The 14,139-nt window shown below is 37.8% G+C and overlaps 1 protein-coding gene across 1 annotated transcript; it reads right to left on the bottom strand.

The window, feature by feature from the left end:
- Positions 1–902: 902 nt before the first annotated feature.
- On the bottom strand, positions 903–13,989 carry CDCA2 (cell division cycle associated 2). Its single transcript, XM_086767875.1, is given in 16 exon segments — positions 903–956; positions 958–1,770; positions 2,186–2,400; positions 2,889–3,063; positions 3,806–3,946; positions 4,883–4,941; positions 5,560–5,638; positions 6,155–6,375; positions 6,888–6,975; positions 7,348–7,583; positions 8,449–8,527; positions 9,511–9,713; positions 10,500–10,644; positions 11,721–11,851; positions 12,357–12,949; positions 13,898–13,989. Coding segments are annotated over 15 exon segments (3,171 nt in total). The 5' UTR covers positions 12,889–12,949; positions 13,898–13,989.
- Positions 13,990–14,139: the final 150 nt, after the last annotated feature.

Raw genomic sequence — 14,139 nt, forward strand, 5'->3', positions numbered from 1 at the left:
CAAAAAATAACAAGATCTTAAGCTTGAATCCTGTTCTTTCCAAAAAAGAAAAGAGCCCTGTAAGCAAAATATGGATTAATATCACCTCCCAATTGTCTAAGTAGCAGCTTGTCACCACAGACCATATTTTTGAACTACTAAATTCGTTCCTCTTCAGCTAAAACAGCTAAGTCACACGTGTTTGCTCTCATGTCTCCTTTTAGCAACTCCACACGTTGATTGTGCATTTGAGAACGCAGCAATGTAGCAAGATGGTCTACTAAACATACCCAGTCTAACAATCAAGGGCAAGAATCCCACACTACTGTGCAGGTACAATTGTAAGCATTTATTGGAAGACAAGAAAAACCCAGAATGTGGTAATACGTGTACAAAAGCATGCATAAATGTTATTTAAGTTTTGTATGTTGTCTAACTGCTGTCTCTTGCAACAAAATTCATCAGCCCCTAGAGCAATCATTCCAGCTGAAAAAAATTACTTTGCCTTCTTGAAATGACTGAACTTGGTGTTGCAGAGAAAGTCAGTCACTTGTCAAGTTTTTTATAATACTATGAGTGTTTAATTGCTAGTGGTCTAATAGACAGCACTAAAGTGTGAAAATACATCAGCAAGGATGTAGACTACAATAAAGACATGATGCCAAATTCAGTTAGTTCATCATGGGAGAAAAATTTTGTATCCTCTTGACTACCTGCCATGACTGTATACCAGACCAATGCTCTGAGCCAAGCTAGGTCTTCCACACAGTTCTGATCTTCAAGCACTCCAGGTATGAAGACAAGAAAAATCAGTTCTAAGTTACCCAGAAAATGAATAAGATAATAATAAGTAAGGAAATATAAGTGGGAGAGAGAAGAAAATAGCACTTAAGAGAGATAACATACGAATCCAATACTGACCTTCACTTTAGAAAATCAGAGGTAGCCGAAACCTCGCTAAATATTATTTTCAAGAGGTATTTCTGCTTCCTCATAGTGTTTTTGGTTACTTCTGTCCTTCCGACACACAGAATTTTTTATGCTCCTTTTCCGGGTTTCAGACCAAGTTCTTGTTTCTTGAGGTGTGGATACACACGTGCTTTTCCTCCTCCATCTTTTGCAAGGACCATCAACAAGATTAACTAAGTCATTGTTCTCCTTCCCTGGTGCTGGAAACAGGATGAGATTTTGTTCTCTGTGGTGAATATTCTCAGATTCTTTAAGGACAGATGTGCTCATTGTTTTCCTGATTTTGTGAGCAGAAGCTAGCAAGGGAGAGTTCTTTTCAATCTCACTGGGTACTTGAATCCATGCAAGTCCTTCAATTTCTGCATCTTTTTGTAATCTCATGCTGCGCCTCACTCTTTTTTCGCCACTGTTAACACTCTTTCTTCTAAAAGGCTCCAAGGAGTCACTTTTTAGCTGAGGAGCACATAAGACTTCTTCCACATTAGAGGCAGAAACTGGAAGATTGTTTCCAGTTATTTCCAGCATTTCAACAGGAGGAAAATAGATGGCATTACTTCTGCTTCTTGGTGGACTACCTCTTACAGAATCTTTTTGTGGACATTGAGTTCTTTGAGCACCCTCATGTGCATTAGCATCCTGTTGTTCCAGAAATTCTAGCCCAGTTAGCTGCTCTGCCTTATCTAGTAGATTTTCTTGTAATTTCTTGTTTTCTACCAAGGAATCACTTTCTTCTGCCTCTTTTATAAATTCAGTCTCTTTACCTTGTTGGAAATAGTCAGATGTATCGAAACCACACTTTGCATCTGGCACAGTGTTTGAAAACTGGGTGGGGGGAAGAAAAAGAAAAGTATTGTTTGTTTTGGTTTTTTTTCTTTTTAAATATAGACAACAGGTAATCCACAAAAAAGTGGTTTCAAACAGCTGACAACTAGATAACCGCAACTGTTTTGCACACCAAGTCATTCTCAAAAACCCTAGCCAACATATACAATCCTGTATGTTGGAACGTGCTCCAATGTGCGGCCAAACTTACGTTGCTTGAGGCCTTGTTCAGATGAGCTCTGAATACCACCTTCCAAGGATGGATATTACATGGTCTCTCCAGGCAGTCTGTCCCAATGTTTAATAACTTAGAGTTAGGTTTTTTCCTTCCCCCAAAACATTTCTCATTGGATCTAACAACATCAAGCACAATTCTGACTTATTTTTTAGCAATATCCTTAAGCTTCTTAATTACCTTATGATCAATGCCAGAAATGGTCTTCAGTTCACCATCTGACCCTTGAGACACAGTATCACTGGAGCTACTGGCTTCTAGGATGTCCAGGTCCTTAGAGCTTGAATCCATATCAACTGCACAGATGTTTTTCCCTGTCATTCTTTCAACCACTAGCTTCTGTTGAACATCCTCACAAACATTCTTGAATTTGGTATTATCTAAAAAGATGTCCTCTGAAACAGAATAAACATGTTAGTTGTCTCTACTTGTGAATGTACAAAATCTTTTTTTAAAAATATGATAACAAAAGCTTTTTAGTATGTTACTTACATAAAAGCAGCCTTCTAAAAAAACATTCCATATAACTAGTGTAAAAAAAAAAAGCTACTGCATATTACTTAACTATTCATGCCAAACTCACCAGTTTTAAAGACTATAAAAATATCAGTATCCAGTCAAAGTACAGAGAGGCTCTTTTTTCTGACAGCTTTACACTGGAGTCCATCGAGAGTCAAGTTTCTCCACTTGGAGATTATTAATCTATTAGATCCTCTGGACTCTACTCTAACAGAAACAATTAAAAGTAAAAAGTCTATACTGGACTCTTTACCTAAGCAAAGAACTCAAGATAACTATCAACAGGTTTTTAATGTAACTGTTGAAATAAAAAGTCAGAAGGAACAGAAAGAGCAAGGCAAAACAAAACTAAACACCACATTACCTGAAAAAAATGCATTTGTCCTTGGTGAGTTTGGAGATGGGGCAAAAGAGACAGCCTCTGGAATTTCAGGGATAGGGCTGAGAAGAGGTTTCTTAGAAGCCATTTCTCTTTCCCCATATAAAGATTTTATTACGTTTTTTTTTCTTCTTTTCCCATAGCTTTTACGTTTTATTTTCTGAAAAGATTGAGAGGACTGAATAGAGCACAATGTAATTACAGTGATCCTGTACAATATTTTCCAACAAATAAGTGACATCATCACTGGATTTTGACAGATAGCAATTGTTTCCTCTAAAACAAAGGTTCCACTGGTTCTACCATCTACAAATAATCTAAAAACTCAAAGCAAAGGAGAATTACTTCTCAAACATGAGACCTGATTTTTGTTTCACATAACCAAATCTATAACTCAAAGAAATTAGTCTTTCAGCTCAAAACTACAGAGTCTTCATTCAGGCTTAGTCTGAAAAGGAATATATGCTTTCCCTTCCAATACATGAAAGCAAAAATCCTTTGGAAGTCTCACATCTTTACAATAGTTAACTGGCATATAACTGGGCAAGTTCAAAGAACTCTTACCAAGCATACGCAGTCGTAGAAGAACCATAAACTCATTTCCTGTTCCTGAAGTCTGAAAAGTGACCTCCCTCCTTTACCTCCATAAAGTATTTTTGCCCTACAAGTATTTAAACCCTGCTAGTCAGCCTTAACAAGCGGTAAGAAAGAGAGGTGAGGCAGTAAGTGTGGGAAAACAAGACAGGCGTAATGAAGAGAATATTGTTAGCAACAGGAAATACAACACCCTTTCGGAAATCTTCACTTCAAAAATCAAAATAATCACATAAAAGACAAGAAAAGAGACGCTTGGATAGAGAAGTGAAGGCAGCATTCACCAACTGCAGTAGGCTGTCGCTTACTTGTGTCTTTTTGGAAGTGGATACTGTTATATTCTTTTGTCTTTGAAACTTGTCCTTTCTTGGATTTTTAGTCTCTTCAGCATTCTTCGTATTTGCAGCTCTTGAGATGCTAAAATCAATCTCTTCTGACATAGTGCTACACTGAGGAACATGAATTTTAAGTTGTTGGGGTGCATGTGTACGTGCACATACATACACTTTTTTAAAAAATACACCACACTCCAACAGTCATAAGAACCACATATTAATTAGTCTGTTATTTAATATATGACCTCATAAGAGCTAGACACTCATAGTTGGAAATTAAGATTTATAGAGCTAGTCTCTTCACACAGTAGAATATAGTCCTATTGTAGAAAAACGACATTCTAATGAGAAAACAGTAAATTTTCATCTCCAGCTAAAGTCTGAAAGCACTTCTTACAGAATTGTTTTACAATAATTCTATGCACCTTATAATTCCAGCAACCAGAAGCGATACAGGTATGATATTCTGTCTGCCTTATGGCTAGCAGACAGGAAGGTTAACAAGACTCAAGATCTTCAGCACTGAACTTGGGAACACAGTCACATTTTCAGTGATACCAGAAGTCATCACAGGTTGCGGAATAAACGTGACTTTATTAGCTTCTATCTCATGTTCCTATATCTCAAAGAAATTAAACCACACAGAAAAGCTGGACTGAAAACTTTGTTTCAATTCTCCTCAATTTTCTGTGATTATAACTTTTAATATTCCCATGAGTGCAGCCCCTGATCCTATGAATGAAAGTCTATGAAAAAATACCTTCTAAATTTTGTCAGACTGCTTGGGAAAGTTCCTGGAAAATTCAACAGAAATAGTAAACTTAAGTATCATGATACAACCGAATATGTTTTTAATAACTGGAAAACCACTTTTACTCAAAAATGACAATTCCTTAAGACTAGCATGAGATATTTCCATATAGCTGGATATATACAATGCTCATACCTGATGCTGCAAAAACTCTTGTAAGCATCAGGAGGTATAAAAGATAACAATTCTGCCTGAAGAAGTTAAAAAACCAAACCAAATATAATAACAAAAAAACTGACCTTCCTTGCAGTAGAAGAACGAGCTTTCATACCAGATTTGTCAGTTTCTGCCATTATATCTGAAGAAAAGAAGAATATGGATTCAGTTTCAAGACAAAAAGTTAATCACATTTTGAGGAAATTATCCACATAATTACTAACATTATCCACAGTATGTTTAGCAATCTTAGTCTTGAGTAACTAGTAACTTAGTCTTGAGGACTATCAAACATCGCAAGATAAAAATAACAGCTGGCTTTACAAAACAGAGGAAAACAAAACTTGTGAGGATTTGGTAACAAATAACTAGCACTTACACAGCTTTCAGAGATATATACATATACAACACCCTTTCAGGTTTTTTTTTTTTGTTGTCTTGCTTGCTATTTTAAAAATATCAAAATTACAATATCAGAAACAAGATACTAAGTGCAATTACTTAAAGCAGTAAGCCTAATCAGATCAGCCACTTTCACAGAAAAATACCACAAGGTCACATAACATCGTTAACCTAAACAACAGGTAAACACTGCAGCTACTGCAAAGACCTTTAGAAGAAAGCAAGAGGATTTAACTTTTAGCACAATTAAAATATATCCCCTGTATTAAAACAAACAAAAAAAATCCCTGTCTCATCTATCAATTTTCAGATATAGAAAGATGCATTATCTAAAGACAAAAATACAAGTTGGGGTTACCTTCCGCATTTTCAACAGGTAAGAGGTCTTCTGCAGTAACAGAACTCTTCACTGACTCTTGAAGAGGCTCAACACATTCCTTTAAAACAAAAGTCCAATTTTTTGGCAATATACTATACCAGATTCTGAAAAACACCTTGTCCACTAGTGTTTGGAATAGCCAGGCAATTTTTTTTTTTTTTCTTAAAGAACATGGCAGCTCATTTGTTATATATGGCGAGAAGAAATACAGTATCAAAAAGATATTAATCAGCCAAGGCAAAAACATTTAATATACCAGTACTCAACTTTAAACATAGTTCTACAGGTCATAATGACATTTAGAATTCATAAAGCAAAAGATAGAGTTCTCAATGCCATTCTAAAGCTTCAAGCAGACTGTATCTTAGTATTTTAGCAATTTATTTTCAAAACCAAGCAGACTAAGGAAAAAAAAAATCAAACAAAAATTGAACATTCACAGAGACTAAGAAGCTGGTTTTATAGTTTAAAAAGAAAAAAAAAAAAACAAAACAAAACCAAAAGCAAGAAAACCCACGACAAAAATCAAAACCACACCACCAAAGAAAAAAAAAAAACCAACCCAAAACCTTACATCATCACAATCAAAGTTCAGCTGGGGTAATGGTTCTTCAATAAGACTTGACCTTGCACAACGGCTATTGCTTTGTAATCCTGGATGATGGACTGGCTTTGCTCCTTTGCGCAGTGGAGTATTTGCAGGCAAAGCTTCATCAAATATTTCTGGGCTTAGAACTTCTCCAAAAGTAACTCTCTTCTTCTTTGGCTTTTCAGAGCTACACCTTTCAGTCTTCTCTGTTGTAATAAAATACATAGCCTGCTTAGCGAATTTAAAACAGAACTTCCATAAGCCAGAGGCTTTTCAAGGTATTTTTATAGTTCTTCACATTCTCTTAAAAATCACACTCCCCCCAACCAAACAGCAAAATACCACCTTTACCTGTCCTGTGGATTCAGCTAGAATTTTCACTATAGCTTTATTACAGTATCAAGAATTAAGGAAGAAAACAGAAGACAAGAAATAACTAGGTGTTCCACAAGTTACAGTTGACAAGTGTAAAATTTAGTGACAAATAGGTGATTCTATTTTGGTATTAGAGGCTTTCTGAAATTTTGGTGTGGGATTTACTTTTTTAATAGATGTTATTTTCCTCAGCAACCTTATTTTCCACTTCACACAGTAGAACGCATGCATGAGCTACTTCAGTGGTGGTCAATGCATATCATTCTTCAGATTTACCAAAGAGCAAAATCTTATGATCCCACATAATACTCTGCCTACTTAAAAAACAAAAGGGGAATCTGACCTGTTTGCAACGCTTCAAAGATTTTTGCGCAGTTGGAGTCTGTGACAGATTCACCTCCTCCTCTGTCAACGGCATCATTCGAGTATTCCTATCAAATTTAAGTGATACAATCATCTATTTAATACCACTTAACTAAAATATTGTCCTTGTTCAAATCAGAAGTGAAAATAACTTCTTCTGCAGCCAACATTTAATGATCCGTCCTATTGTTTAATAAGCCTACTTGTTTTCTAAATGAAAAAAAACCTCAACAACATACATACAGATCTTCTCATAACACAAAGGTGTCAAACAAAGCTTCCAAGATGACCTAACAGCAAATAGATGTCCATTGACAGCATTAAATTATTTCCAATGCATGTCACATAGTACCTTTAACCACAATTCAACTTCTGGTAGTAATAATGCTGCAGAAGTTCATCCTTAGTATTAATATCTCCCTGTAAGTCAGTGAACCAACCTTCATGCTATCCATTGGTTGCTTCATTGGCGTTTTCTTCAATACAGATCGCAGATGGAAGCCACTCTGTGTATGCTCATTTAATGAAATAGTTCCTGTTTGTGGTGGCGTAACAAGTGGCTTGCCTTCATCAGATGTTTCCAGGCTCATTTCTTCCACAAAACTAACTGTCTTTCTGCTTAGATCTGATACAACATTACTTCCAGTGTCTTTACTGATGCGGTCAGAACTGAAATCTTTGGAGCAAGTAGACAGATATGACAATTAAAGAGCGAAGTAAAATTGAGAAGACCTTAGTATTAGCAACACTAACTATAGATGTACACATCTGCATAGATTCTGTGCATTAACATCACACAAAAAATCAATTTGTTTCTAAGTTTCTGCTATTATTGTGCCACATTTGCATCTCATATTTTGAGAAATTTACATACAAAAGTAAAAAGAGAGCACTGCATGAAGGAAAAGACATTTTGCGCAAGGATTTCTCTCTCATCCATATAAACCGGTGGGAAAAAAAGAAAGTATTCTGTAACGCACAGAGAGGGACTATGTACATTAACATCCCTCTCTCCTTCACAGGAAGGATCTATTCAACTATACTTTTCCCTAAAAATGGCCTGACGAGCAAAATTAAGGAAAATTCTAAGCAATAATTCCCAGCCTGTGTCTCAGTTTGAGCTTGCTTGTTCTATCAGAATCAAAATGCTAACATACCGCCCAAGAGGCCCTACCCCACCTTCCAAATATTTCAGCTCCTCTCATAAAAGCTATTTCCTTCCTATGAATTGCACTTAAGTAAAAACACGTTTAATGCTATGCTGCACTGAACACACTCTGAATTCAGTTTTTAAACTGGGCCTTGAGCCTTTTTTGCAGCAGTACTTGAACAGATCATTGTTTGCAGTACTTTTTTTTATTATTGTTCCCCCATCAGCCTTTATGTCAAAGTTGTATCAGGTTTCTACAGCCTTATGAATTGCAGACAAGATGAGAGACCGGGGATGACTGCTTGTGAAACATTTCCTTACAAACATTCTAAATATTTTTACTTCCTAATAAGAATATAACAAAGATTATAACAGTGATGAAACCTCTTACCATGGCCTGTTTCTAAGATATCTCTAATCAGAACAGCCTCCAACGACTCAATGGGATTGTGCTGCTCATAAACCCCTTCCTAGAGAAAAAGTTACAAGATTATACACACATTCCCATCTATTTGTATACACACCCACCAATATGATAAAGAAATAAAAAACGACTTGCAAATGCCGCCTTTTAAAATAGCATGAACTATAGAATTTTTTAATCTCATAGACAAGGATTTCAGAGTTTTCTCAATCGTCCACTACTTAGTTGAATTTATTTTCCCAAAACACCACGGCTAAATGCTTAAAAGGATCACATATCAGAAATGATTACGAGACAGAATGAAATACCTGTATATTCTAATCACTAATTTAGGCAGTTTCTTCCTAGCCTCCATAGAACTGTTACACTATCATCACTATTTTACAACTCAGAAGCTGCTAGGTCCAGCATCAGAGGACACACCTAGGAAAACGGACCCCATCTTCACTGGTTTTACCTAAGGCACTAATAAAAGGGTCACTGGAGATACTTATATAGAAGACAAATTCTCTCCTCCATCCGTATACAAGTACATCCTTTTTTCTGCATGGAATGTCAAATAACTGCCAAACAGATAAAAGGTGAAGATCAAAAATTGGATTCGAAGTCATCCTAATGATCAATAAAGTTGGTTTTGACATCTGGAAAAAGCTGTATATGCCAGATCTGTGAACTTGACATCTCACATAGTTACAGCTGCAGATTCAAAAGAATTATGACATTTGAATATTATTAATAAAATAAGCTTGTCCATGTGATTTTCAGAAAAGAGTATAATCTTCTTGACTAGAACAGCTCATAGCATCCACACTGAACATCTGCATGTAGAAGAAAACTGAGCGCAGCCTCAGAAGAGCAAGCAGCAGCTATCTGATGTTAGGCTGCATTCACTGGCAGTCCAAACGGATCAGTGCCCACGCCAGATTTTGCTTCCCTTGACTTGTCATAACAAGGTGTAAAATTCTTACAAGGGAGATTTGCTGTGCTATTTGTTTTCTCCACGTTCTTCACCCACACTTATAAAAGTACCTTTGAAACAGCAGCAGCAGCTTCAGTGACAGTCACATCTTGGTGTGAAGACAAGATGGTGCACATCTTGGGATCAGACTTACTGAGACTGGTCAAATTTTGTTTTAAATTTTCTTTCAAATCAACTCCTGTGTTGTCTGACGTGAACTTCTCACTCCACTGATCCAGATTCTGCTCTTCTGTAAATGGTACTTTGTTCTGAGCTGTATCAATTAAAAACCAAACAACAAACCACAAAGACAAACTTCAGATTTTTCAATGAATGCTCTTTCTGTGTTTTTTTTTACCAAAAGGATGGTGAGATTCAAAAAGCCAGGTCATCTTCTAGTCAGGAAGAACACCACACATACATGTTTTAGTTCTACTTTGAGAATAACATTACGAAATCTTCAAAACAAAGCAAGTTATTCTTTTTACTAAGACCATCAATACTAGAAAAGCATTGGAGTTTGTTTTACACTATCATCTTTCCAGTTACCACAGTACTGCCCTGACTTGCTTTTGCAACACTTACTATTTTCGTTAAGAAATAAAGATGTTAATACCACAGTAATGTAACGTAACTTCTAAAATTGCCGCACTTAAAAGTTACTAAAGTCGGCACATCACAATCAGAGGATGTAACAGTTACAACACCTAAAACCAGTTGTCTTAAAAACCATTCTCAGTTTCACGGAAAAAGTGTGAAAACACTAATGCTTTGTGAAAAGTAAATTAAGAGTATAAACCTAGAAAGTAAAACTAAGAAAATAGTCACAAAAAATACTAGTCTTCATTTTTATCTGGGGTTTTTTCTGAGAAACCACTATTCAGGATGCATTAAGTAGTAAGATAGGTTTAAACAAACAAAAAACCTCAAACCAAACACACAAAAAACCCTGTGTCAACCCTTACAAAGAAATTTTTTTTCTTTATGTTTTGTACTTTTTGGTCTAATGGAAGACCTAACGTTTAAGATAAATCATCGACCAGAAATATCATCAACTTACAATAGCCTGCTTCCTGGGAAGCATCATCCACTTGTGACAGTCCAGAGAAGCCAGTTTCCCCTTCAGTATCCTTAAAAGATGATTGAAAGGCATCTATCTTGTCTTTCAATGACCTTACATTTGCACGGTTAAAGGGACTAACCTGCTAAAACAAAGTTAACCTCATGAGACTTTTTCCCCCCAGGATGACATGGGCTTTATTACTTTGTATTTATACTTTGAATTAAAACAAACTCAGAGAAGAAGCAGATCCTGTACCTAAACTGGCTGCAATATTAGTGGTACGGTAAAAACATGGAAAAAAGAAGCTGCACTGTGGCGTACTGACACGTGGACTCGACTTGTGGGGTGAGACCCTGTTTATTGATACAAGTGGGTTTTTATACGTTTCTCTTCTTCAGCATTACCTTTCTTTCTTTATTCTTGTGCAATCAACAGTTATGCCACATACAAGCTCACCCAATAAAATTACTGATCACGTTATACATATTCATGATTGCTAAGCAAAACTAAGTTGCACTACTTTCAGTCATTTTCCACTACAGCATTCTTCTGCTATTACAGACATAACTCCAGCAACCTTCTTATCTACAAGGCCAGTGACTAGTTTTTTGCGAACCTCTGTTGAAACAAGTCATAAATTCTGCTAACAATGTCTTGTATCTTAAAGCTTCTCCTCTCACTCCCATGGCTTTCTTCCAAGGAGCACGACTCTATCCCTCTCCCAAGATTGGTTTCTGTTCACTGACGCCATACTGGCTCGAGAAATACCCACACTGTACAAAGAAATCTGTTAAGTTTTACTGGCTTTCATAGTCTGTCCCTCTAGACCATATCCAGAACTTGTTTTCTGACAGTCTATGCTACTTTGAGTTAAGAACAAGTCTGATTAAAAACTAAGTCACTTATGCCAGTATTTACTTCACTTTAAATTATCAACACTTTACTTAGCCAAAAATCAAGCATGTCAAATGCAGGAAAGCAGAGGTTATAATAAACAAAAGTTAAAGTATATGAGCAAGCTAGACATGGAGAAAAGACTCCAGACTCTACAGAAACAAACCTCTAACATCTCCTTACTCTAAAGTAAGGTGCCCAAGGAAGTCAACAAAATTAAGATCATGCTTATTCCTTCTACTGGCTTCTTCCTGAGACTTGCCTTCTGTGTCTGCCAGCACATATTGATTCCGGGGGGAGAACTAAACTGAGACAGACTCTCACCTGGTTGAAAGCTTCTTTTTGCCTATTGCTTCTCTGTTGGGCAAGGTATTGAATAAGACTGTTATTTTCTGGTGACCCCTGTACTCCAATTGTTGATCTTCGTCTAAATTTTAATGAAGATGGAGACATCCCTGAAATGAGGACAGGAGGAGAGAAAAAAAAAAAAAAAAGCCATTTTTTGTAAGAATATCTAAAGCTTTTAGTATTTTTTCCTTTTTGTTTTAAGAGTGATTTATGCTATTTATGAAACTATCCAAACTTAGCTGCTCAGCTCAAGAAACCTTCCTGAGCAAAAGCAAATTAACCTTCTTAAAAGCAAGATAATATTCCACTAAGCTATACACCAAGTGAGGAGCTGTCTTTCTTTTGCTTTTTCAGTTGGTAGTTAAGGAACCGTCTACTAATACTTGAAGAATTTGTCTTACTACTCACTGACACCTAATCAATTGGACAGAAAAAAGTTAAATAGGGGATCAAATCTACATCACATCACAGTCCTATCCTTGGGTGTATTCAAACTTAGCCAGACAACTTGAACCTGATCTAAACTGTAGCTTTTAATATGGGGTCGAACTAGATGACCTCCAGATATCCCTCTGAGAAGGACAACAGTCCAATTTGTCACTCCAGCCTTACCTATAGACCCTTTGGCAAAACTTTCTTGCGAAATCCCGAATTCAGCAATTGCTACAGTTGCAAAATCAACTGGTTTTTTCCTCTGTTTCTCTGATACGCCACAATCAGATTTTTCTTCTGCTCTGTCCCTACTGGGCGTCAAGTAGCACTCATCTCTCAGAGAAACAGGTCGTCTTCTTGACAAATTTTCCTTATTGTTCAAAGGCAAGGTATGTTCACCAACCGCATTCCCTTCTAGCGTACCAAAAAAGCATTCAGTAAACTGACGGCTAACAACATCCTCCTTGTTGTGGTATGATTGCTTCTTAAGGTCTTTTGTGTATTTCAGGGTGCAGTTTTGCAACTGCAGCTGGTTCCCATCACTTAAATTCTCCTTCTGGGATGCCTTTCTGACTTTTGATTTAGCCACTTTGCAAATCTTTTGGTGTTTTGACAGAGCAGGGAAAAAGGCCTCTTCCTTCTCTTCAGTGTGTCTACTCTCCTTTTCTTTAACTTCCAGGGGAGCGTTTACATTCTTAGATCGTCTATGCATTGTTAGTCATCTATTTCAAGAAATATTCAGTCAGTTTTTACTGTCTTGCAATCACAAATACCTATAAAAAAAAAAAAAGATTTTAATAGGTATTTGGCAAGAGCGAGAGTTTGCTACCATTCCCAAACTTCTACCAAAGCTAGTTTTTTTTTCCTGGAACAAGGTGTTCAACAGCATGGTAGAAAGGGAAAGCCACATCTCCAGAAAGTTACAAAGAAAGGACACAAAAAGCTAGCGCTATAAAGAAAAATACACATCAGTGTAAACCTGCAACCAAAGCGTTTCATGAATAAGGAAATATGAGGTTATACTTCCACTTTTTATCAACCTTAAACTTCCCATTAGTATAAAATATGTTAAGCACAATCACACTGTGATCACTTTGCTCTGTTACAATTTAATACTAATTGGAAAAGTGAAGATGCTAACATTTTTTGCAATTAGATTCTTGGATTTTAAGTTAACCATGTAGAATTCAATAATCACAGAACAGTTTGGGTTGGAAAGAACCTTAAAGATCATCTCGTTCCATCCCCCTTGCCTTGGGCAGGGACACCTTCCACCAGGCCAGGCCACTCCAAGCCCCAGTCTGAAACTTTGGTCCCACAAATATATGCTTTTTTTCCGAATTTTGTGTAACACGAATTAAGCTGTTAAATAGTGCGTGTGTAACTTTTTTTTTTTTTTTAAGTCCACACTAAAAGCCGATGCCTACATCTACCTGGTTACACAAACAAGACCCGATGGTGTGCGGGACCCGTGTCCAACAGGGCCGTTCCGGGGCGCACCCCGCCCAAGGGCTCCCTGCACCTTCCCCTCCCCGCGTTCCCCCTCCTCAGGCACCCCAATTCACTCAGTGCTCACCCCCACCCTCCCCACTCCTTTACACCCCCTCACCCAAGCACCCCGCACCTCACCACGGCCCCCTCACGCCCGCCCCAGCGCTTCCCCACAGCCCCCAGCCCCGCTCCCGCCTCCAACATCCAAACGGCGCCTCCCCCCCGCCCACCGACCACGGCGGCCGAGGGTACGCGGCAGGAAGGCGGCTCAGGAGAGCCAGTGCCGCGCCGCTCCCGCTCCCCGGGCGCCCGAGGGCCTCACGGGGACGGGGGACGCTCTTTGGCCGCCGGCGCGCAGACGAACCACGAACCGTTGCTCTCGCGCTGAGCGACCACTTTGAAAAAAAAAGCCCGCGCTACCCAACCAGCTGCGGTCACGTGACAGGACGCACCAATCAACGGTGACTGTGCT

The sequence above is a fragment of the Chlamydotis macqueenii genome, chromosome 27 (genome assembly GCF_036417535.1).
Source record: "Chlamydotis macqueenii isolate bChlMac1 chromosome 27, bChlMac1.mat, whole genome shotgun sequence".
Lineage (NCBI taxonomy): Eukaryota > Metazoa > Chordata > Aves > Otidiformes > Otididae > Chlamydotis > Chlamydotis macqueenii.